The sequence below is a fragment of the Drosophila erecta genome, unplaced genomic scaffold (genome assembly GCF_003286155.1).
Source record: "Drosophila erecta strain 14021-0224.00,06,07 unplaced genomic scaffold, DereRS2 tig00000092-arrow-pilon, whole genome shotgun sequence".
NCBI classification, from domain to species: Eukaryota; Metazoa; Arthropoda; class Insecta; order Diptera; family Drosophilidae; genus Drosophila; species Drosophila erecta.
Window position 1 is genome coordinate 12,825,933 of NW_020825207.1, and position 24,603 is coordinate 12,850,535.

At 46.7% G+C, this 24,603-nt stretch overlaps 1 protein-coding gene across 1 annotated transcript; it reads right to left on the reverse strand.

The window, feature by feature from the left end:
• Positions 1-7,327: 7,327 nt before the first annotated feature.
• On the reverse strand, positions 7,328-13,236 carry LOC6547451 (organic cation transporter protein). The gene is made up of 4 exons (XM_026980765.1): positions 13,053-13,236; positions 9,648-10,053; positions 9,183-9,326; positions 7,328-9,120 (listed from the first exon to the last, which is right to left on the reverse strand). The coding sequence occupies exons 2-4, from the start codon at positions 10,040-10,042 to the stop codon at positions 8,151-8,153; spliced, it is 1,509 nt and encodes a 502-aa protein (XP_026836566.1). The 5' UTR covers positions 10,043-10,053; positions 13,053-13,236; the 3' UTR covers positions 7,328-8,150.
• Between the last annotated feature and the right edge of the window lie 11,367 nt (positions 13,237-24,603).

Here is a 24,603-nt window from a genome sequence, read left to right on the forward strand (position 1 = left end):
TGTTCCGAAACGGCTACGTAAAATTCCATAAGATTCTCTTTCCTTATTGAATGACAACTTTAACTTGGCGGCAGGAAGCGGGAATAAAACAGCTTCCTACGGTTGCCACACCAATTAAATGGTTATATTTTATTAAAAGCGCGCCACAAAAGACACATTGCCTTTGCCAGTGGTGCTGGCAATACCATTGCCATGGCAAATAGACGCTGCGACTTTCGCTCATTTTGCGGTGCAACTGAGCGTATACGCAACGCGGGGGCAAAGCGCCTGGAAGAGCCACAATGGGCAGGTGTCTCGACGCCGTCGGTTGCCATAACGTCCGTGCTGACGTGGCACTACCCTCTCCTGATCCCAGACTCCAGACCCCAGGCCCAGATCCCAGCCCAATCCGGAACCCAAACCCGATCCCAGTCCGGTTGCAGACCGCCGCAGGACGGGCCAGACAAACGCTGTTATTTATTCCGGATTTGTCTACCTTTCCCCTTTTTATTTATGTTTGGCAGACGCCAATTTTCATGGCGGTGGATGCAGCTCAGCTGCGCTGGTCTGCTGGTCTGCTGGTCTGCTGGTGGCCGCATCTTTCCCAGGGCAGCAAATCTGGCGGATTCCAGCATCCGCATATCCACGTGACTTCGGCTCCATCTCCTGCCCCTACTCCACTCACCAACCAGGCGGAAAATAAAAGAAACCCAAACCCCCTGTCGTCGCAGTTGCCAGCTCACCTTTGATTGTCTTAGAGCGGCATGCTGGTCAGCCAGTAATGAAATCTGCCCTTAAAATGGCAAAGGTTGGGGATGGCCATCCCTTTGTTTGCTATCTCTGCACAAAACATTTTTGCTGTAAATATTTTAGCTGAAAATGCCTCTGCTACAGTGGCTTTTGGCTTTTGTTTCTCGGTCTTTGTCTTGTGCGGAATTGAAACGTTTCGGATTGTTGCCAGTCAAAGTGCAAGCTGCTGGACTCTGTCTGTCATTTGGCCAAACACTTTAAACGAACTATTTTCGGGAAGGACTTTTGATTAAAAAACTTTCTGGCCATATCAGAGCAGTGCAAACAAATTCAATAAGTGGCACTGGCACTGCGAAAATCAATAGAAAATCGCCAGCAGATGCCAGAATTGCTAATCTAAGCCACAAAACACAGCCGCAGAGTGGGGCTCGCACTCGGGCTGGAATTTCTGGGGTGCGGGAGGCACATAAATTCAAGATGTGGCCATAAGATTTATGACGATTGCGAACGTGAACGTGAACGTGGCGCTTTCGGGAAAGCCCCCTGAATAGACACCAAAGTGGCAAGAAAGAAACGGTGGCAACATTTGCGAGCCTCTGGCCTTTGAGCTTTGGCGGAAATAGCCGCGAAGGAGGGGGAAACGCGGCGCAGGACTCTATGGTAAGATGGTAAGATGGCCGGCAATTTACAGTAGGCATATAAAATACACATAAAAATTGAAACTGCTCCTCAGGCAACTGCAGACATGGCGGGCGGAATGGGGCGAATGGGGCGTATACTTTACGCATTTTAAGTTTCAATTTCACAGTCGAATTTATGGCCAAAGATGCGGATGTGGCTGCGCCATGGCTATTTTATGGCCACTTCCGCTGACCAAAGGTCTAAGTGATTTCTAACATAAAAACATTACCGCAAGTCAGTCGGAGCTGGAGCCTGCGATGAACTTCACATTACTGACAAGTGCCAAATGCCAAAATCAAATTTTTCACTCGCCCATTTCCGTGACGCTTAATGAAATCCGGCAAATATTTTTCCGTGCCATTTCCATTGCCAGCAATCAATTGTCAACGTCCTCGCACTCCGCTTTATAGAGCTCGAGGGGCCGCCATAATCCGGCTTATTATGCAAAGTAAATGCGCCGGAGTCCGGACTCCGGCGACGGACTACGTACTACGGACTCCCCGGCCCTGATAATCTTCGGCGATATTTCATTGTCGTCGCCGAGGCTTGTAAATGCGTTAACAGCTCTCGATTCGTCTTCGCCCGGGCTCGAAATACTTCGGCTTCCGGTTGCCGCTTATGCACTTCCTGTGCTCATTTGTCGCCAGTTTGTAGCTCGCGGCCATATCTGTTTTTCTCCGGGATTTTACGAGGTCTTCCCTATATATTCGTCGCATGCAAATTTGCTTCTCCCGATTGTTCCGCCTTACAGATGGGAAAAGATAAATATGTAGCACAAACGCTCTCCTTTGCGCTTGAAATCAGAGCAATCCACTGATAACCAGTTGCAGTTCGTATGCGCCTTTAAACAATTAACTGCATTTAGCGTAAGATAGAAAATATATATCTTTATGTGAACCGTTTTTTTCGGTGTGCCGCGTTCCGTAAGCCTTTGCGACTTCATATCACATCATGTGCCCCTGCAATTTGATTGTCGGACGGGGTTTTCTCCTTTCTGGGGTCATTTCCATATTAAATGGTTTTTCTTTGAATTGATGAAGTACCATATTATGCGGGGCGCCTTCGCAAATGATAGCGACTCAGATTCAACCCCAATTTCGGACACGTTTCGATATATTTTGGGTCTCAGCTGGCAGTGCGTCATATCACTCCTTCTTTATTTTTGTAAGTTTACTGCTGTAGCGTTTCAATTACGATTTCATTTGCGTATTCAAATTGACGACCAGGTTATGGTTTCCTTAGATAAGCGAGTAAGTATTTAATAGAGATTGTGTACCTATGCATATATGAGCTGTAACTTTTGTTATATGGTTTTTTAACTACCAGAAATGAATTGTAGGTCTTCTCAGGTAAAATCTAATTACGTTATGACGATTTTTTATTGTATTTGCATTCACAGAGCATGGAAAAAATCTGATAATACAACCCCTTGATGATGCGCCGTATACTTGTGCACTGCATACTGAACAGCTTCCTCTCGCTTTTCCAAGCTTTTCCGCATCAATTTTTTCCATTACGCTTTCCACCGCCCCTCAAGTTTTGTCATTTTCGGTTTGGCATTGGAATGACTTCATTTTGAGCTCGTCCATGCAAATTTGCAACTGATTTCGGGCCAAATCACATTGTCATGTGTGAGTGTGTGTGTGTGTGTGTGTGTCCGAAGCGAAGAAAATGCAAAAGCGATCTAAAACCTCTAAAATTAAGCTATCATAAGGTTTTACAGCCGGCCATCAACATGGAGTACAAGGTGGTATCTGCGCCAGAAAAACGCATAAGTATAAAGAGCCAAAAACGAAATAAGTGCAGTGCCATGTCATTAAAGCAGGCAAGCAGACAATAAGCGGTGGAATGGAACAGGGAGCAGCGAAAAGGACGTCCAGGATGACTATGGCCAACATAAAATCACTACACACTGCAGATACGGGAAACGGTAGAGCTGGTGATGCCAATTTGGCTACTTTTAAGCTCCATTGCATGTAATATAGAACCCCATATGAAGTTACGAGTGTGCCACGAAATCTTTACTTGAAAACATCCTATATGATTAAATATTTAGCCAAAACTACACATACAACTCCTCTAGTCGTTTAACAACATATAGATCGTAGAAATAATATTTTAAAATACGTAGCTTAGTGGAGCTTTCCTTGGCTTGCAGTCGTCACCACTGATTCAACTATTTGGAGTGGAGTCCTTCTAGTGCTCACCGCTTATCGGACCACGATGTGTCCTGGCTGGGTGTCCCCGACCCGCCCACTTGCCGCCCACTGGCCGCCCTCCTCCCAGTGCGTTACGTATACGGAAAGCTGTAATCTGTGCTTATAAAATGGCAAATGGCAGCGCTGCAGAGGGTTTTTAATTGTCTGTGCCGGATGGCCAGTCTTAAATGCTTCAAGGAGGGCACACACATGGAATGGCCAACGACTTTGTCGAGAATTGCTGGCAGGCAAAAAACAAAAAAGGAGTAGATAAAGAAGCGGAAGGGGCTGAGAAATAATAGGGTTGAGCTCTGGGTTTTTTAATTAAAGCCCTCTCATAACATTATGTTAATGTGTGCGGCTCCCTTTGTCGCCCACGCACCTGGACCACCTGTCGTCAACTCTTTGGCCATCTAATTACTGGCCGAGATTGAAGTGGCAGCTAGAAAGTTATAAAAAGTAATTGGCTGGCAGTCATTCCACTTGATTTCGGCCAGCGTTCTCCTCCATCTCCACTCGAATGCAAATTGAGTGTGCTATCAGCAGCTGTCGAATGGCGTTCCCCGCTCCCTTTTCAAAAAAAAATTGCATTTGGCCTGGCCAACATCGTGGCCCACCTGTTTTGGCCCTGCCGCGCTTCACTTTGTGCCCTTTTCGGTAGCTTTTTGATGTCGGCAGATTTAGCGCACGTAGCACATTTTAATATTGTCGACAATTGTCATATTTGTGCAACCAAAAAGGCTGCCTCTGCCACGGATCTGTAGTACGCGATCTGTCGCTTTTCCCGAAATTGCAGCAATTACTAGCGACCAAAATTGACAACCACAGTCCGCTCTAATCGCCTTTGTTTAATAGACACACTGGGTTTTATTAACGCCGTAATTTAAACTGTGAAAAACAGGATTTCTTAGTTATTATGTCATGAAGTGTATTTTCAAATCAAAAATGTGCTGTTATTTTAAGCGAATTTCAATGGAATTTCTTTTGATTAAAATTCCTTTTCTAGCCACTCCCAGGACATTCATCCTCAACTCGCAGACGAATTAATTTTTATTTCCCATTTTTCATGCACCCGCTACCCGCAAGTCTACGGTATGTCATATCAATTGTCAATTTTAATTGCTGGCAGTTGTCATAACTCGGTTGTTAATTTTAAGGCTGTTTGGATCCACAGACCTGTCACTTGATTGCGCCCACGACACATTTTGTGTGGCCGGTTTCTACTTTTGTCTTTTTGCCAGCCATTTTTATGGTTATATAACAGAAAGCTTTCGAATCAACGAGGCTGTGGCCATATTCGATGATGAAGCCTGGCTACTTAATATGCAACTAGCGGCCATATTGAATCATCTGAGAAGCCGACCGCCCGTGGTTTTAGTCATTAATGAGTTTGCAATGTGCAGAGAAAAATCGCAGAATATCCAATGGAATTGTGCATCTAAATACGTAAAATAATACAGCTCTGCCTTTCAGAAATATGGAAGATTTTATGTCTTTTTAAATCAACATTCTGTTTATTTATTTATTTTCGGACAGGCTGTGCTTCTATTTACTGATAGCTGCCACTTTTAAGTGTCGCTTGTTTTTCCCAGTGCAACTTGTAGCTGGGAAATGCCCATGCTGATAAGGCCGAGCCACAGTCACGTAGATATGATTTAAAAGAAATCATACATTAAATCGCTGGACTGGATGACGGCACGTTTAATTGCGGCCGATAAGGTGTTCCGCGGAACACTCCCATTGCCCGGTCGCAATTAGTCAAACGAATTTGTAGCGCCCAGCTGAGGAATTAATCAGAAGTCGTCGCCGTTCGCTGCTCGCATTTCAAATGCAAAATGCGTACGCTAAATTACGGCGAACTGCGAGCCACAAAAGCCTAGGCATTTTTCAGCATGTAAAGAGCCGGCTCGGCTCCTTTGTGGCCAAAGAAGTTGGCCCCTTCCAGAACTCAGAGCTCAGTCCTCAGATCCCAGTCCAAGTCCAAGTGTCGTTCCTTGGCAGATGATGATGACTCGTTTTGGCGTCGTGCTCGCTGGCGCGTCCACATTTGAATACTAATTGCATTTGGCCCGTTTGGCTCATAGTCGGCCAATCTCCTTTTACCGGGCTTGCGGTAAATATGATAAACAACAAAGCGCGTCATTTTGACATTTCCCTGCCTCATGCGCCCACGTTGCCACCACACCGCCTCGGAGTCTGCGATCCGAAACTCCCACGATTGTGGCCAGTTTTGAGCTCCAGCCGCATGCTCATCCTCATCCTCATCTCGAGCCCAAACTGAGACTCGGGCTGAGAGCCAGCTCCTCGGTAATCGCAAATAGATATGCCGCTCAGATAATGATCGTCTTGTCGGTTGGCTTGCTTTGAACTTAAATGGGTTTTGTCTCCGTGCTGCTGCTTCTGCCGCTTTTGCCTGTCTGCGGTTTTGGCCCGGCAAATTTGCCATGTGCTGTTGGCCAAAAGGTTGCCTCTCGTTGCAGTTTTGAGTGGCAGTTTTGCCTTTGCAGCTCCGCTCAAGTGTCGCGATTTTGAATGGCTGAATAGGGCACTCCATAACCCTGTTGTTGCTGTTGGCATACCCTTTGTTTATCAACAAAATGAGTCATTTCCGCGGACCTTTTTTCTTTTAAATATTCTGTTCAGAAATGTTATCGCCGCATGGCTTTGCATGTTTCATCGGGCCAAAGTCTATGTTTTTGTAGCTTATCGATACAGAAATTCATATCACATTACTTAGCAATATTTAACTATTGCAAATGAAAAATGTGTTAGCTTTATTTAATTAGATCTCATACAGTTTGTCCCGTAGGGACGATTTGAACCCACAGAATGCCTGGAGCTTTCGTCTTTTTGTGCTTCCGAGGCAATTAACTTTTATGGCATTCCCCCCAGCGCCGTTTGTCGCCTGTTGCTCCTTAATGGCTACCAGAATATCAACAAATTGCTGCGAGTCGATGGGAGCGTTGTGGGAGGAGCACTGGGGGATCTCAATGAATAATCATCGAGCGCCTGACTACAGGGAAGCCGCTCTGGCCATTCACTTGGCCACATCTCACAGCATCAGCGGGCGGCTTTGCGGAGCTTCAATGCTGCAAAAATGCCAGTAATTATCACTAAGACACGCCGCCGCTGATTAAGTATGCGACACCGCCAGTCAGTTCGAGGAACCAGCCAGCTAGGAGCTCCTCTCGAATTCTGACAGTTTGCGTACTGCTGACATGACAACCTGCCAGCGCCGATGACGCTAAAAACTTGGCCCATTCTGGACAGCGGACCCAGTCCGAATCCGCAATTGGTGTGCAACTGCAGCTCCGGGCTGAGTGGCGATGCAATTTCGAGGATTGGGCAGCGCTTTATGTTGCCAAGTGCCGACGACGGATGGCTAGATGCACAGAAACAAATTTCGATGGGGCTTCAGAAAATATTATCAAAATGAGTCTGCTAAACATCAAGTCTTCCTTACTTTACATCATTGACTTTTTACTTACTATGCTATTTATTCGACCATCATTCGACTTAGTTTACTGTACTCATTTTTCTTTTGTAACCAAGTGCACTTACTCGTGTTTTTTTCCCCGTGCAAAAGGGATGTTGAATGAGGAGCGAGGAGCCGAGCCAAGAGCCGCATACAAATGAGGCGTGCCCAATGTTGACAATGAATATTAACCTTGAGTGGAGCTCCAGCCGGTTTTGCCTGGCCAAGGTCATCTCATCCCAACGCGCTGCCAGTGGATGTGGATGTGGATGCGGAGATGGTGTGATGAGAAGGTTGCCGATAATTGCCATGGGCATCCACTGAAATGGACCTAATGGAATCGCGGTGAATGTCATTCGCGGCGATGTGTATAATCGATTCCACAGCCGAGTTGTTTTATTAAATGAAATGCTAAAATGCAATTTATTCGATTCAAAATTACATTGGCTTGCTCTTAAACTATTAACGTAACAATCCAGTCAATGTTTTATGCGACCTTGATGGTACAGATTGTCCCGGACTTATAGCGACAGATGGTACCAATGTTCCAGATAAAAAGCCTCGCTTACGGCTACAGATAACTTATGTGGTGCACTTCGGTCCAGAGCAACAGTTCCCATTTCTGCTTAAATTCTACTATATAATTTCATTGGTGCTAGCTGCTATCGATTGGGTTCACATGCGAAGTTTGCATTACCAGTCACCTGGCGGGTTTGCCAGTCAGCTATTTGGCTGCTTTGCACCTCGACATTAAGGCAGTTGGAGAACTGCTACGATTGAGACTGGATTCGGACTGCTAACCCAGTTTTAATAATCACGAAGTGGAAGTTACTCCGCGGTAATTACCTTTTGCATTCGCTAGATTTTTCAATTTTTTTTTCCTTTTCGCCTTTTGTTTGCGGCACGAACTGCAGTTTGGCTTTTCGGTGACTGACATATCGCATCGTATAAATCTCAACTTAAGGCGAAATTTAATAATTTTAGAGCCCAGGCATTAGCAGTGTTGCTGGGCCCGAAAATTTTAAATTCTCGCCACGCTACACCGATGCAACACTGAGAGAAAAGCCCTATGCCTGCGTCTTCTTCTTACGGCCGAAAGTCTCTCCGTCCTCCAGGGTTTCCGGCAGAGGACTTCCTCGTGTCTCCGGCAAGAAAATTGTGCCGGCCATCGCCAGCACGGAGAAAATTCCAAAGATCAGGGGCGCCACCCACAGACCGTATGCAGCCAGTTCGACGATCAGCGGGGCCACAATGGAGCCCACTCGTCCGATCATCGAGCAGAGACCCACTCCACTGGAACGCACCACCGTGGGAAAGAGCTCTCCGCCGTACAGGTAGACATTCGGAAAGGTAACTGAGGCGCCAAAGAGTCCAATGGTGGCACAGGACACGCGCACAGCCTCCGCCTGGTTGGAAAGGCATGCCAAAAGGATCAAGCCCACGGCACTGCATCCATTGGACAGAAGCAGGGTCTTCTTGCGTCCAAGGTACTTGGTCATGACCACACAGAGGCAAGTGCCCGGAATACCCACTCCGGCGGCTATTGCGTTGCTGATGAAGATGTTGCCGCCCAGCGCAGAGACGTACTGGGCGGTGCCATAGTAGACCATGCACACCACCAGCCAATTGATGGCCATGCAGATGGTCTTTATCCGCATATAGGGCGTCCGGAATAGGTCAAAGACGTTGCCCTTCTTCAGCGGCTGGCGGGCTGCCAGTGCCGCATAGGCCGCCTCGATCTCCGGCCGAATAGTGTCCGTCGGCGCCCTATTGCACTTGGCGATCTTCTCCAGAATCTTGATGGACTTGTCCAGCCTGCCGGTGGTGAAGAGCCAGCGGGGCGACTCCGGAACCAGCCAGATGTAGATCACGAATACGGCCGAGAATATGGTGATGCTGAACTGGAACCAGCGCCATTCTCGAATGAAGTAGGCGAACAGGGCCAGGGAGGCGTGGCCGATGTTGAAGGGGATTTGGTAGAGAATGGCTACCAATTCGCGCTTCCGCGGTCCCACGATTTCCATCAGCAAGACGAAACTGCGGAAGGGACCAAACTTGTACATTACTGGGCATCTCCAAGGCAGCGCCTTTGAACCCACCTGGTGGTCATCGTTCCCGCCGTGGCCACGGCCACCAGGAATCTAAAGAGGCAGTAGAACCAGTAGTAGGGGGATATGCAGACGATGAGGCCAGTGATCAGCTGCATGAAGCAGCAAGTCAGGAAGGCAGGGCGTCGTCCGAACCTGAGAATGGATTAGAATTGTTAAAAATGTCAAACATTTTACCGCATTTCATATGCATTGCTGTTCGCCATTTGAAGCTTTAAGATCTGCCGTTGTGGTATGTTACTTTCACTGGCTTAGTTATCTTTAAGTTAGCTCGCGCTATAAAAAAAAGTTCTACAGTAGGCGGCTTAACTCAAAAACAGAAACTTATTTGAAATAGGTGAGCTTTTACAATTGGTCCTACAGTTAAACCTATTTAAAACCACACAACAGACTTGGCGAGTTGGCTTCAGCTTTCCACTGGCATAGATATCTTATCCATTAGGTTGAGATACTCACCGATCAGCGTACATGCCGAACACTATGCTGCCGACCAAGATGCCCAGCATGACGATACTCTGGGACAAGCTGGCCAGCCGTTTGTCCTCGCAGGTGAGATCCCACTCGGTTATGATGGTGGATTGAAAGAGGCTGGTGTCGAACTCGGTCTCGGAGCATTCGTCACTGCAGGGATCCGTGACATTCTGCGTCCTGCAGGACAAGGGCGTGGGGGCTGCGAGGAAGATGTGGCCCAGGGTGTGCCAGCCCGTGCCGAATTTGCACAGTACGACGATTAGGAAAAAGAACAACTGGTAGCGCCGGAAGTCGCCGATCTGCGAGATTATCGGATCGCCGGTCTTGGTGACGGGCTTCAGTGGCTTTTGAGCCTTCGCATCCGGCGGTCGATCGGTCATGTTGCTGAAAACTAATAATTTTTGTCTGTCAGTCAAATGAAATGTATATTTTGGGCTTTGTAAAGTATCCAAAAATGTCCCAAAGTTTCTTTCAGTGCAGAGGCCTACCAAGCCGACTCGTTTCTTAGTGGGTGGACTTTCTCAAATATTTGCCGACCTCAGCGCAAATTGGACATATCGACCGGTGCGGCTCAGTGCAGACTGGCGTGAATTATGGAACCCGGGCAGATGGAGATTTCTTTGCAAGCGGCCACCAGAGAACCGGTTTGCGTGGAGAGAGAGCTCCATTCGGTGGCAGCGTGACAAGTTGGAGCCGAAGACTTGGAAGTCGGCGGGGCTGGGGGCATTAGCACTTGCCCACTTGAGTCCGCCGCCAAAATGGCATTTGGAAATAGAAATAGGAGTACGGCCTCCATGCGCCGCTGCAGTTTTCGTTGGCCTAAAAGGCCAAGAGAGTGGAGGACTTACTCTTTAAGTAGGTAAATGAAGTCGGCTGGCTGGTTAATTGAAGGAAGGTGCGCCCGATGATGCTGGGATCTAGCTGGCAGATTAAGCCATTGTCTGCCCGCAGATAACCGAGCGAGGCCCAGTTACCCATTAAGATTGCTTAATTAAGGAAGCACTGCCTCAGTGAAAGTTGAGCCGCAGAGAGAGACGAAGGCCTGAGATTTCTGGCCCGAGATTCCGCCCCAAGTTCCCACGGCAACGACAACCTGTCTGGCTGAGGCATTTTGCGCAATCGTCAGTGGCTGGCAAAATGTCACAACAATTGCAAATAAATTATATATGCAAATTGGATGGCCAATAAATTGGATGGCAAAAGGCATTGAGAAAACGCGGCGTTATAATACGATCGCCACATGCTAAATCTGGCCAGGCACAAAGCACCCACTTGGGAGCTGAGCAAAGCCATTGTCTGCACTCATGATCTTTGAATGTTGTCCTGCTCCGATTAAACACTATATGAACTTATTTATACCTTATATCTTTGGGCACCGTGAGACACAAAGCACTTACCTAAATAGCCGACTTAAATGGCTGGCAAACAAACGCAGTTTTAAGTAGGTCGGCACCAATTCTGTTCAATATTCTCAATCGGAACTTCCCGGGGGCTTGTCTATCGCTCGAATTATGTAACTCAGCAAGTGGATTGATAATACTCTATCGCAATCTCGGACTTTCTGAACCACGTCTGGAGGGCTTCGCCGCTCCACTATCAATGGCACAAAAATCTCATCTCATCTGGTCTCGTCTCTGCGGTTGAGAGAAGCGGCTGAGATGGCTATAAAGTCGTGTGTACTTTAATCTCAGCTGATAAGGGCGTTCGACAAGCGTGGCGAATATGACAAATAAAGCCAAATGCCCTGAACTTCTGGCAAACTTGAGCGAGATAACACGTATATATTGTTTACCAGGCTCTATCACCTGCAGAAAGCCTTTGGACAAATATTCGGCTTAGCCTACCACGTAACTTCTGTATTCCAAATTGGTGTTTATTTTTGTTTATTAATTAATGGAGATGTCTCGCCGTGAGTCGATAGCAGATCACAATATAATCCAAACATAATCACGCACTGTTCATCGGTTTAGCACGCGTTTCTCGAACTTGAAATAGATTGATTTACTCATGATATTGGAAAACAAAATAACAATTAAGCGAGTCGCGTTGTTGACTTATTTGGCGCCCCGATAATTGAGTTTAATTTGACTAATCTTTTTAGTTCCTCAACGTTTCTATTTGCCTTTTGTGCACGGCAACTTATTAATATGTGTAGGCAATAAATTATCTTCGAAAAGGCATTTAACTTACACGTGATCGATTTTAAAAGATTGTGAATGTAGTTAAAAGCGGCCAGTTAAATAGCATTTTTTTATTGAAAATTAATTCGGAAATTTTAACGATTTGCTGTATATTTGTACTTATACATGCTATCTGGTAGTTGTGAATTCCACAAACCAAATACTGTAAATTTAACTGTTTTACTTTTGCAATAAATTAGCTCATACCGTCAAGTACCTTATTTAAAACTAAAACAAAAATTTCAAGGCCCAGCCGATGCATTTACGACGTGCATTTACAAAACTAAATCCATTTAAATGGCCCCATTTAATATTTACATTTGGTGGCCTGACAAGTGTTCTAAGCCGATTTCAGTGGCCCGAGTGGGCCGGCCACCGGGCTGTTTGAGCCAGATATTTTCCGGGGGATATATATATGGCCCGGCAACGCTCCAATTAGCACACAAAAGGATTACAGGGGAAATGCCAAATTTCTGGCGCTGCACAGAGAAGCACTTGGCAAGGCCAACAAATGTTTTGGGCCGGCTTTGGAGCGCTTTGCGGTTTTTCTTCCATAATTGCCCGACAGGCCTGAACTGAACTGAACTGAACTGAAGTGGACAGTGGTCGAGTGGACGAGTGGACGAGGATTGCAAGGAATCCACTTGAGGGCCAGCGAGCAAATCAAGCAGCAGGCATTTAATTTCAAGCTGCCCCTCATCCAGGAACACCATGGTGCAATCAAAATATTTTATAGGTTGGCCATAAAGAAATTCATAAAGCGAACGGCAGCAGCAGCAGCAGCAACTGCAACTGCAACTCTGCCAATTCATACGAAAATTGCTAACTCAGCGCTCACATATATCATTTTTATGCGCGACCACGCCCCTTTCAGCTCGTAGTAAATTGACAAATGCAGCGCGCCAAGTCTGTGAGATGTCTTTGCCACTATTTAAGGTCTTCCACGAGGGGATCGAGATGCAGTTGGACTGGGAGTCGGAGTTGGAGTTGGATGCTGCATAGCAATGAAAAAGCGCACCGAAAACTATGAGCAACGCTTAGCGAAATAAAAGTGCTTGTAATATGTAGTTAAAATCCAAGTAAGGCGATTATCGCGCGGCAAAGCCGACTCGGAGATGCTCTCAAAAATGTGGAAATACGCGTATATATTTATTACGTACACATTTGTACTGATAATGACAAATGGAGAATTTTCAAGCGGAAAACTTACCTGCACCAACACTCGCTTCTTTCCGGATCAGCACTTCACACCTGCCAAGTGTTCGATTCTGACTGCGAAAAATCAATATACTCACCTTACTTTATAAGTGGAAAAATTGCCAAACCACCCCTGCAGCAGAAACACACCTTAAACTACCTGTTTACTTATCGAGCATCTGCTTGTCTGTTTCACTGCAATTAGCTACCTGCTTAAAGTGTTTGAAACTGTTTCGTTCAAAACTATATTATACATTAGAAACTCAAATCGATAAACTAAGATGACGGTGTCAAGAGTATGCGATAAATAAAGGCCCTGGCTCGGATTGCAGGGTATGCGTTGTGAGAAGAAGCAGCTAGAAACAAAGAGCCGCGTCAACGGTTTTGGCCCTGGTTGCCTTGGCTTTTTACCCGTCCTCTGCCATCGCCGCTTGGTTCTTCTCTAAATCCTCTTTGATTAAGTGCTCAGTCTTTTATGTGGAGATTTTTTAATCGTTACCTCGTCCTCCCTGGAACGAGGAGGACCGCAGTCCGCAGTCCGGAGTCCGGAGTCCGAAGGGCGTCCATGTGACCATGCCCCGTAGATTAATCGCTAATCTGTCCCCAGAGGGCGTACTGACATTTTTAAAAACTGCGCACTGCCCAGCAGAGTCCAGCAGAGCCAAGGAGCTGCCTCATGGCTGTCCACTTCATCCCGGGCCATTTGGAGATGTCTTTGGTTTTTATTGTCGGACGGCACTGGGCACTTGGGCACTTCCATCATTCCCGTTTCCATTTCTGTTGAGGATCCGCAGGACTCGCATTCGCACCTCTTATTCAGTGCCTTTGCAGCCGCCCTTTTTGGCTTTATAAATAAATTAATAAATTTTAGCCAGCCTTAATTATTATGCTCTTGGTCGGGTGCGCAGATTAATGTTTTAATTTCGCTAGCCTAGGCTTCGATTAATTTATGCGCGCCCTGTTTGCAATTTGTGCGCCGTTTTTTGAGTAATTTCGCCTGGCCGGAGGCGATAGAGTGCATTAACATGGAATGCGGCTGCCGCTGCGGGCAGCTGAAATTGTTAATTTCGAAGCATTATAAGCGCGGCAACATGTTGCAGCTTCGTGGCCGGGCCCCTTTCAATTTGCACTGGACGAACTAGCCGGTCGTCCTAATGTGTGACACATAAATCAGCGGTTTCGGGGCTAGAGATTAATCCCAGAAGCTGGTGGGGATGATGATGAGCGGTCTGCCAACACTTCGCAGATTGATGAGCGCGCTGATCATTAGTTGCCGACCAGATCCTTGCTGCCCAATCTAAACTAAGTGTTTTATCTCACCAAAGTCGTCTATACAATAATCCCTTCCTGGAAAGCGATCAACTATGCCTACGTGCTCATACTTCTCCACCGAAAGAGTTGCTATTTAATGAGCTTGATACTTATGAAGAGCACTGTAAGCACTAGGAACTAGGCACAGTATTACAAGGTTTGTAGGTATCGGCTCTAAGGCTCTAATCAATTGGGTGGCCAGTGCCCTGGGTCGAGCCTTGTGTTACCTGATTTACGCGTGACGGGCACGCAAATCGAGGCGTTTAATTTCCGCCGCCGACAGCCGTTCCCACCGCAGCCTGTCAGTCAGCAGGGCAGCTGTCATAATACCGCTCTGCGAACCACCACCCACGACCGCTGATGACCTCCGCACCAGGAGCACTGCCAGCACTTGGATAGCAGTAGACCAGAAGGTAAATAAAGCCCTTATCAGGGCCGCAGCTTTATGCATAATTAGCTTTTGCCGAGCGAAACTCCGAGGCTCGGTGCGAGTGATGCAAAGTTTTAATTTATGCCTAGGATGGCGGGAGGAATCGGTCATAGTTTGCTGTTCAGTTTGCTCCACAAACTGCATAAGCAAACATATTTTAATTTAAGGTTGTGTTTACATGCCGCTCTGCGGCACGCTTCATGTCACACAACGCGGCAGCACAACACTAGTGGTGCAGCAACAGAAATAATAATAAGGACAGCGCCTAGGACAACGGAAACAACAGGAAACACTCGGCTGCAAAAGAAATGCCAGAATTAGAAGGCTCATCAAGCTGAGATGTTAATCAAACCTACTTTGAAGTTAGTATACAGCTGATGCTAGCTGTCGGTGGATCCTTTCTAAACCTTTTGCTTGTTGAACAGTGTGCTGGGTTCGAGGCCGCAAACGCATTCAGTGCATTATCGCCAGTGCCATATCAGACACAAACATAAATGCAAACAATAATATTTGCTTAAAATTGGCTCCGCCCTGGACACGAGGGGCACCAACCGATATCGGGGGCGGGTCGCCGCTGGCAAAAGAAATAGGGGCAACATGTGTTTTACATGAGAGAGCGGACTGGAGTTGAGCCGCTGGACGACATGTTTGCTGTTCAATCAGTCGTTCAGTTTATGGATGCCTCGAATCCCGGCTCACCCGATGGCCCACCCTATATGCAGCATGCTGCATGCTGCATGCTGTGTGCTGCTGCCCCGAGTGTGCAACTTCACAGCCTTGTTTACTCCCCAGTTTGTTTTCGCTGCTGCTGCTCGGCACACTCTGCATTGCGTATACGCCGCGTTTGCTGTGGCTGCCCATTTTGCACCTGACATTTTTGCACTGCCTTTGCTTTGGAGCTGCTGCAGAACTTTATGCAAATGCAACCAAATATTTTGAATGGCCCCAAAACGCTTGCCACTTTTTGCCCCCCCCGCCGCTCTTTGGTTTTTTGTAGCGGAAAATGTACCTACGTGTCCGCTTGCAACAAAGAATCCAGTTCAAGTGCCAAGGCCTATTGTTGGTCTCAGCAAAGGAGTTGCTTTTAGCCATTTTAGGCAGAAACTTAATTTCCATGTGCAAAATTGAACAACGCAAAACTAATGTGAGTAACAAGAGATTGGCAGGCATTTTCGGCTTAATTATATGTATTTTCTTTCTGAGATAAAACTATCTCATCCGGATTCTAGATATGGTATCATTGATAAAATAGCTCAAATATAAGTGAGTATACTTAACAGCTTTAATGATATGCTATAAAGTATTCAGCCTTCTCCTTTATTATAAGTAATTGGTTTAAATAATTTATTATCAACTTATTTGCCGTTCCATGGAAGCTCTCTACAGATCCATAATTGCTCGCAGCTTTTCTGTTTTCCAGGCATAGGTGCTCTGGCAAGAAATTGGCGGAAAGCGGTACAGTACATGGCTGGCAAAGTGCCCAACAATGATTTAATCCCTTGTTCGGGCAAAATGCATTTTAATTACACGCACACAGCGAGCAGTGCACTTTAGCATACTTAACAGGGCCACTTGGTGAGATTTTACGGCTCCGGGATGCCGGCAGTCTAACTATCCTCCTTTTCGGTGGCAGCGGGATTTTAAAATGCACATCATAAATGCATTCATTTGTGACACTTGATGTAATTTGTTAGTGCGGTAATTACATAAAAGTGCAATGGCCAAACAATCACACACTTAAAAGCCTTTCCCCGGGGAAATGCAGAAGAAATGGGGATGGAGCAGGGAGCAGATTGGGGGCACTTCCGGTGCATGCGTGTGTGCGAAATCGCATTAAAATTAATGTAATTTACAACAATGACCATTAACTTAAATTAGCGATGAAATGCAGTGGCTTCTCCCACATGGGCGTGGCTCGGCTGGGGCGTGGATGGCGTGTAGGGCGCGGGGGTATTACCGCACTTGTCCTTGCGGCATGTGTGGCATGCAGTCACGTGCATTGCAGTCCGGCATTTTGGCCAGTGTCCCGTTGTCGTTCTCGTTGTCGTTGTCTGGTCAGTCAGCAGCCTTTGTTTTCAAACAGGCACCAAGGAAACAAATCATTTGCACACACACACAATGGAGACCTGTCCCTCCCCCCTTTCGACGCTCCACCGACGTTGCCATGGCCAACAAATTAACGACCATAAAGCGATTTTCAGCGGGTGGCAGTCGCCGAGGGAAGGGGGAAATTTACGAGCCAGCTCGCAGTGTCTACTGCCGCCCCAAAAATTATAGCGTACATAAATTGTTAAATGCGAAATCCTTTGATTTTAATTACGCTGAGAATTTTTATTGCCAGACATGCGGATGCCGAACTCGGACTTTGCAGCATTTTGCAGCTTCCGGTGCTGCTGCCTTTGGCCGAAGATACTTTCCTCTAGACGGGCAAATTAATTTTAATTGTGGTTTGGCTGACGTAATTAATTGAATGTAAAAGAAGGCAAAAGGAAGCGAAAAGAAATTCATCTAAAATATGCGGCGTGCTTGACGGCCTATCAAAACAAATCAAATGAAACGCATATTTCTGCTTCAATTAATGGAATTAATTGAAATTTAATGAACTTAATTGTTATGCGGCGCCCGTAAGCCCACCTTACCTTTTCACCTGTAGGCCCCACTTGGTTTACACGGAAAATATGCAAAACGGTGGAGCGGAAATGGCAATGGCTTCCAAAAATGGCGGCGAATCGAAATCAAAGGCGGCGGCAAAGTACTCAAAGCATTTCCTGTGCTGAAAATTTAATAAAGTCCCCTTCGAGGCGCAAAGACAAAATCGCCACGCGCCTGTCAACGATTCCCACAGGAATCTCTTGGCAAGACTCCTCTTTTAGCCCCCTCTGCCCCCTGCCCTCTGCTCGCCCGGTTGTCTTGGCGTTTCTTTTTTGCCAGGACCTCCATTGCGCCGCTAAAAGTATATGTAGCTTCCCTCGGGTCGCAGGCATTTTTCAATTTCTTGTGATTTTTAGTATGGCCCAGCAAATGACAAAGTCTCAACATTTTAACAACGTATTATGGCTAAGCAGGATAATAACACTTGGACTTCCTTTCCGCCCTGCGCGCGAGTATGTGTGCCAGTATCTGTGTACCGAAAGTGTCCTGCCAAGTGTGTGTGTGTGTGTGTGTGTGTGCAAGTGCAAACAAAGCTGAAATAAAGATACTTCCGGGCCGTGACCAGTGACAAGCACTTTAGTTGCGGCCAGCGGACAATGGAATCGGATCTGGGGCCCCAAACGATTGGAGCTGGGAACTCGGAGGATTTTCAGCGTAAATTCCCAAGGAATTTGGCCAGCAATGTATTCGGAAATTTACAAGATTTTTGGGAGACCAGAATATCTAAGCAATTTGTATTATTCCATAAATTTGTTGGTAGAAGTGTAATGCAATGTAATTCCAAAATGGAAACCTTAAATGTATCCAATAATAAATATATTTTCTGCAAAACAGGTTAAAAAATAACGAAAGAAGCATCAAACTAAATAGTAATAATACCTTGTTTTGTAAAATAAATAAAAGATTTAATAAACGAATTTCTGGTACTTGAACCCTGACCATTTCCTAATTTGTTGATTTTTCGCAGAGTTCATTGTTTGGCTCCTTTGCGCTTAACTTTTGTTTGGGCTAGCGGAATTCCTAGACGCCAACTTAAGTTGGCCTGGCCGTTTGTTTGAGTTGGCCGGAGTGTGTGAGTTTTTTCTTCTCGAGCGTTTTTTTTTATGAGCTGCCACGAGGATGCAGGACTTTGCTGGTCAACACTACACAAATTGTTGATGTGACCGGGTCCCGGGTCCCAGGTCCCGTGTCCCGTGTCCTTTGTGTGTGTTTGTTGTTGTGCGTCATCATCTTCTGCTGCTCCTAGTGGTTGTTTGTTGCTGGCTCGTTCATTGTGTTTGCACCATAAATCGCTTCCGTTTATGTTTTAGAGCCACACAATGGCATGGCCAAGTTGGGGGCAGTGGGAGCGGAAGAAGGCGGCCGAAAGAGGAGCCATCGTCCTGATCACTAGCGTAAACAATAAAGTTTAAAACAACTAAGCAAGATACAAAATGTTCTACGGAATTTCATTTCGGACCAATGCAGTGAAAAAGTCTGAGCACTGTTTCACGCATTTAAGTAGTTAGTTAGCTGCTTACATTCTTTATCTTAACTTGACAAATGCATCATATCATACTTTTTTATTTCATATCAAAAACCAATTATACATGAAACTGCCTGGGACTTGGCAATTGGGGATCTTTAATGATTACCCACATCTTGTTGATGCGCGAAGGTTTCGTTTAAAATTCAAATGTTGTCCCAAATTGACGTTGATTATTCTCAGTGTGACTCATTTCGCCTTTTGTCCTGGACCTCTATGTGTGTGCTTTATAGCCATGGCTCGCTTCACGCTCTTGACCATGTGACCAGCTAGCCGTGTCAGTCATTTTGAGCGCCGTTCCGCTTTTGTGCCCCCGGAGAAGAACAAATCTCATCTTTGTGTTTGCCCCATCCCAGTTCCCCCCTCGCTCCCATCATTGTCCACGCCCTGGACCGGCATAAAATAAGTTAGTCCTGGGCAAACGTCCTGTCCCCGGACACGCAATGGCCCAGCTCATGTTGACTTTTCCTATTTTAAGTCCGTTTATTTCTTTTACACTTGCTCCATCTTTGCGCTCCCCTCGCCACGCCTCGCCTCTGACCTTTGCCCGTTGTTGTAGTTGGTGGAAAAGTTTTCCACTCGCCTGCCAAGTGCCAGGAAGCAGAGCAGCGGCAACAATACCGTGAAAAACTGTGTTCTGCATTCGCTTGGCGAAAACTTTTAATGATCCGAGGCCGTGGAGATGGTTTTGATACCAACCGGATCAGAAATAGCATCTGCTTTATAAAGGAAACTATGGGCAAGCGACCAATTAATCACTATTGTTTCTGTCCTAGATGGACTCATTTCATTTAATCCAACAAGTTCTTTTTTCTTCTTACAAAATATTTTTAGCGTTAAGTTTACTGCCAAATTGCTTGCCCAAATAATTGCGAAACACAACTCTTTGGCTTGTGAATAAGTACTTTGCTGAAATAGACATTTAGGTGGACTAAGCATTTCGTTAAAGTGCCAGATCGAATAGCCTTATATGTTGCACCCATATGAACTCATGTGAAGCTTATCCCTGCCCCAGCTTCCCATTACATCGCTCTTATCGCCCCTCGTGGCAGCGGTTTTTAATGTCTTTTTGGGGCTAGGATCGTAAGCCACTTCTATCTGCGCCGTGTTGTCGAACATAATCGAACTAATCAATTTGCGTAAATAAACTGCTCTGGGTTTATTATCGACAAGGTGCCACGTGCCGAGCTCGCTGGCGTCCCCGTGCAACATAAATCTTTATTTGCAAAAGTGTAAACAAAAATTACTCACTCACGCGCATTCACGAGGGAAGGCGAGAAAAATGTGTAAGCGGAAAAGTGGGAAAATGCACAGTGAGCCAGTGTGTAAAAGGCTGAAATGCGAAAAATCAACGACTTCGACGCGGGGATAACAATGGGGGCTAACCTCTCGAACTCCAACCCCCATCGGATGCGAGTGGGTGTGCGAATTAGCATGTGAGCCGCCCACCCCCCTTCCCCCCCGGCGCCGGCTAATGGCCCTCCCGTGAGTCTGACGCCCCCGTTGAAAAGTCAACGATTGCCGCGCTGCGGAAATTAACGGAAAATCAGCAGCGGCGCACAAAGGGAACGGAATGTGGGCGGGCGAAAGACACAGGAGAGCCTCGCTAAGGAAACCAAAAGGACACGCCTAGCAATAATTACATTTTATGCCACACTTTGTTCCTTATAGAATTTAATTAGTAGCTAAGGCTAGCGCTTACTATTGGTCTACTGAGCGTTATTGCTTAAAAATATCCTAAAGTTTAACAGGGAAAATTTGTTTGTGCCATTCACAGATGTCCCACTGTAGCTGACGTTAATAGCAACAAATGGCGAAGGATGCTTGATTTAATGTACAAAAGTTTTTGATGTTTCTCCGTAGGTTGATGGCGGCGACGTGGAGAGCCTTCGCTCCTTTTGCCCTTTGGCCCCTACGTGTGCGTGTGTTGGTTGGCAGTGGCAGTCTGCTTATTTCAAATTGTAATTATGGCCCTCGCCAAAGGTTAGGTGTCAGTATCAGTCGGCTGGCACGGGGGTCCTGCGCGCAGGACTCAGTGGAGCAGAATGCAGCAAATCACGGGCTCCCGAGCCGCAATGTCTCGCATAAAATGTATACAAATTATGCGTATTTATCGGGCAAATTCAATGAACTGTAAATGGTGTGGAAGTTGTTTGGCGCCCGAGTGTGTGTCGGCAAAGGTGTTTGGTGTGCCATTGTTGTTACGCGGTTGTCAGCCACAACATTAGGCCTCGTGGATTGGGTCTGAGAAAGCGCACAGGTGTGTGTGAAAGTTGGGGGCTGGAATCGGTTGGGGTTGGGTTTTCCAGGGTGCTGGGTAGGCGTAGTGAATCGGGTGCACAGCACCATGCTCCATGGGACGGGTGGAGGTGCTCAGACAATTTGTTGCCGTTTAATTCCATAACATAATGCACCCCTTTGGGCATTCGATTCCACCCAAATCGGTTTTCCGATTGGCCCACTCCACAATTAATAATTACTAATTGCTTTGGCAAGCAACTGGCATAGAAACGTGAAATCACCGGCTATATGGGGACTGATTTATTTTGGTATACCATTTAGTCATTTACCTCAGCCCCGGAGCAGTTAGCAGAGCCGAGTTCATTGACAACCTTGGGCCTTGACCCCTGACCCATTGACAGGTGGCAGGTGGCAGGCGCATAAGTATTTTATTGGCTCGCTCTATCAACGGGCAAATGGGGAAAACTTTTATGGCCGAAACAGCGGCCCACTGCCGCGTGCCGGTTATTAGTTAATAACTATTTGCTCTTTGTTTATTTATAATGTCTTAATTGTCGGAACGTGGGCCCAATCCATCCAGGCATGGTAATTTAATGGTCGTCGCACAATTATTTTCCAATTCACAGCCCAATCGGGCAAAGGGATCCGGATCCGTTGGATACGTTCGTCCAATTTAAATCCCCAGTTTCCCAGCTACGGCCAGGACGCCTCTCTGCCCAGCTGTCGGGTTAATTTGCTTGCCGCACAGCAGGTGTTGAGTTTGGCTAATTAATAGGCTGCCCGGGACGGCCTGACTGGCCCACAGATTTTTAACGACAGGTTTCAGTGGGGTTCGGGCAGGGAGCAGGGAGCTGGGGATCCTGGAACGGGCAAGGGGTCACGTCCTGGACCGTAAACGCAGCCGTATCCGCATCGCAAACTATGCGGGCGACAGCTGCTGATGCACCGAAAATAAATTCGATACAGGTAGCTTCCATTTAGCTAAAATCTAAATGTTGCGAACCCTTTCACATACGTTTTAGTGCGTTGCCTATGAAAATGCCCAATAGATATCCCAAGTTGGATTGCTCCTCATATACATGTTGTACAGTTAAACCACATTTTCTTGCAGTGTGCTCCTCCTTTTTATGGCCTTGCGTGCTTGGCGTCGTTTTGTTTGGGGTCCGCGTTCCCGAGTTATTACTAATTTTTAATTTATGTGCATTTAATTGAAATTCGGCAGAGGCCAGCACTCAGTTTGGCTCCAACTCTGACTTTGACTTTGACTTTGGCTCTGCCCCTGCTGTGGACTGTGCCTCTGACCCACTTGCCAGACAAACACGCATCGCATCGCATCGCATTGCATCGGAGGCTTGGCCAAAATCGCGCCTCGAACATGGCCAACAAGTTGCAAACAAGTCGTCGCCAAAATCGCAAGCAACATAAATTTTCGCACATTTTCGGGCTGCGTTCGACGGGCACATGCAACCAGAAATCAAGCAGCAGGCCACAAAAAAAGCAGACAGAGTTGAAAAGGGGAAAGAGTTATATGGCTGCCTGCCTGCCGCAAATTTATTACGTTAATTAAAATAATTCCTAATTAATCAGAAGCAAAGATGCGGGCAGTGCGCTGCCCACAGAAGATGACCGAGCCAAGTTCAGAGCTGGGGCAGAACCCTTTTGATGTCACTCTTCTTCTGCCCCAGCTGCAGCCAGTTTTGTCTAGTAATGCATGGCGCATCAATTATGGAAGAGTTCCCCCAGCCCCAAATAATATCCCCTATTTCCACGGCCCACTGGAGACGCGCCCACTTGGCGAGTTTCTCACGGGACTCGCTTAAAAATGAATTTAATATGCTCTTTAGTTGAAGTGAAGAAGCTACGGTTTCATCAGCCACCGTGGAATGAAAGCTGGAAAATCAGGATTGTAAGCTTAGTGTTCCAAATGGTACTCACCGTGTGACGGTTTCATGCTATCTTCCACTTTATCTGTTATGATTTTTATGAATATTATCAATGTTATCAATAGCTATTTTTCTAAAACTATTTCCTGAGAGCGGTATTTTCCTCATGACGATCTGCCCACTGTAGCTCCATCGAGCGACCAAGCTGCACTTGTCCTCCATTCGCTGCAACTCATTACATTATTTTCGTGTGTTTATTGTTTCTTTGCAGTCTCTTGCCGCCAAAGCAGCAGCTCGACTGGCGCCCTATTGTTCCCTGTGGCCCGATCCCCTGTGCCCCATGTCCCGACGCCCCGATGCAGGATTCCCGCCTCCTGGCCAGCAGTTTATTATGCAGCAACGCACCCCCAAAGCGGTTTGGATCGCTCGGTCGGCTGGCAAACAGACAGCGCCTGACAATGAGTTTTTAGTTTGTGCAGCGTTCATTTCGCCGCTTATCTGCGCTCTGGCAATGTTTGCTGTCATTGCAAATTTCCGAGTTTGACAGCTTACAAGCAGCCAGAGTCGAGAGCCCCTCACCCCCTCACCCCCTTACCCATTTCCCCCTGACCGCCGTCTGTGGCATCCTCCGCTCACCGACCGCAGGCTCAGTGTCCGTCGGCTTTTGGCTCCACCGCCGGACTCTGCGGCGCTGGTTGACGCACAGCGTCTTCGTTTAAGTGGCGCTATGCGTCGGACGTCTCGTCGACCTGGTACACGGAGCGAAAAGATCCCCAGTTCAGGATTCAAAAATGTTCAAAATTTTAGGGGCCATTTAAGTTCCGCTGGGAGTTATTTTCAGTGCATCCACTCCTCGCTCTCATTCGCATTCTCATCGTCGGCGGTTATTAGTTGGCCACTGCGTCGAGTGGAAGTGGATGTGGATGTGGATCCGTCGTAGATACGTGGATATGTGGTCTTAATGATGTCAGACCGACCGGGCGAACGGTACAGTGAACAATGCCAAACAGCTACGGACCTGATTAGCCATGTTGGCCCCTTTGGGTCTTGGGACTCGGATTGGGCACTGTGTCTTGGCACCGCATCTCGTATATTGTTTGAAGATACACGTAATTAATGTGGACTTAGCAGTTTGGCACTCGGATAACAAAAGATATTGGCCAGACGGTACGGGTGGTGATGCGGGAGGATGCCATGTCGGCAACGGGTAATGAGTGCAATATCTTGGCATTGAGACCCACCCGTGGCTCTATCAAACTTGAGTTCTTCGGTATATTTTTCTATCCTTACTTTAATTTTGCTTCAAGTGCCTAAGACGTGGTACTAAATCGTTTGTTAAATAGTGTATATCATAATTTGTATCAACAGATATGGGACACTTTTCGATCTCTAACAGCCTCCCGAGCTTTGTGCTAATAGTAATGACCAGGCAATTCTGCCAAGCCTGCCGAACCTCTTGAAATTTTCCCGGTTGAGGAGTAATCATATTAGCAGCAAAAGCCTGGCCCCGAAACCCAAATCC

Bases quoted from the DNA above. Each gene is read 5' to 3' on its own strand.
- LOC6547451 (XM_026980765.1), bottom strand. From the start codon at position 10,042: ATGACCGATCGACCGCCGGATGCGAAGGCTCAAAAGCCACTGAAGCCC. The intron at 9,327-9,647 runs GTGAGTATCTCA...ATCCATTCTCAG, and splicing joins TTCGGCATGTACGCTGATCG to GTTCGGACGACGCCCTGCCT. The intron at 9,121-9,182 runs GTGGGTTCAAAG...TCCCTTCCGCAG, and splicing joins GCGGGAACGATGACCACCAG to TTTCGTCTTGCTGATGGAAA.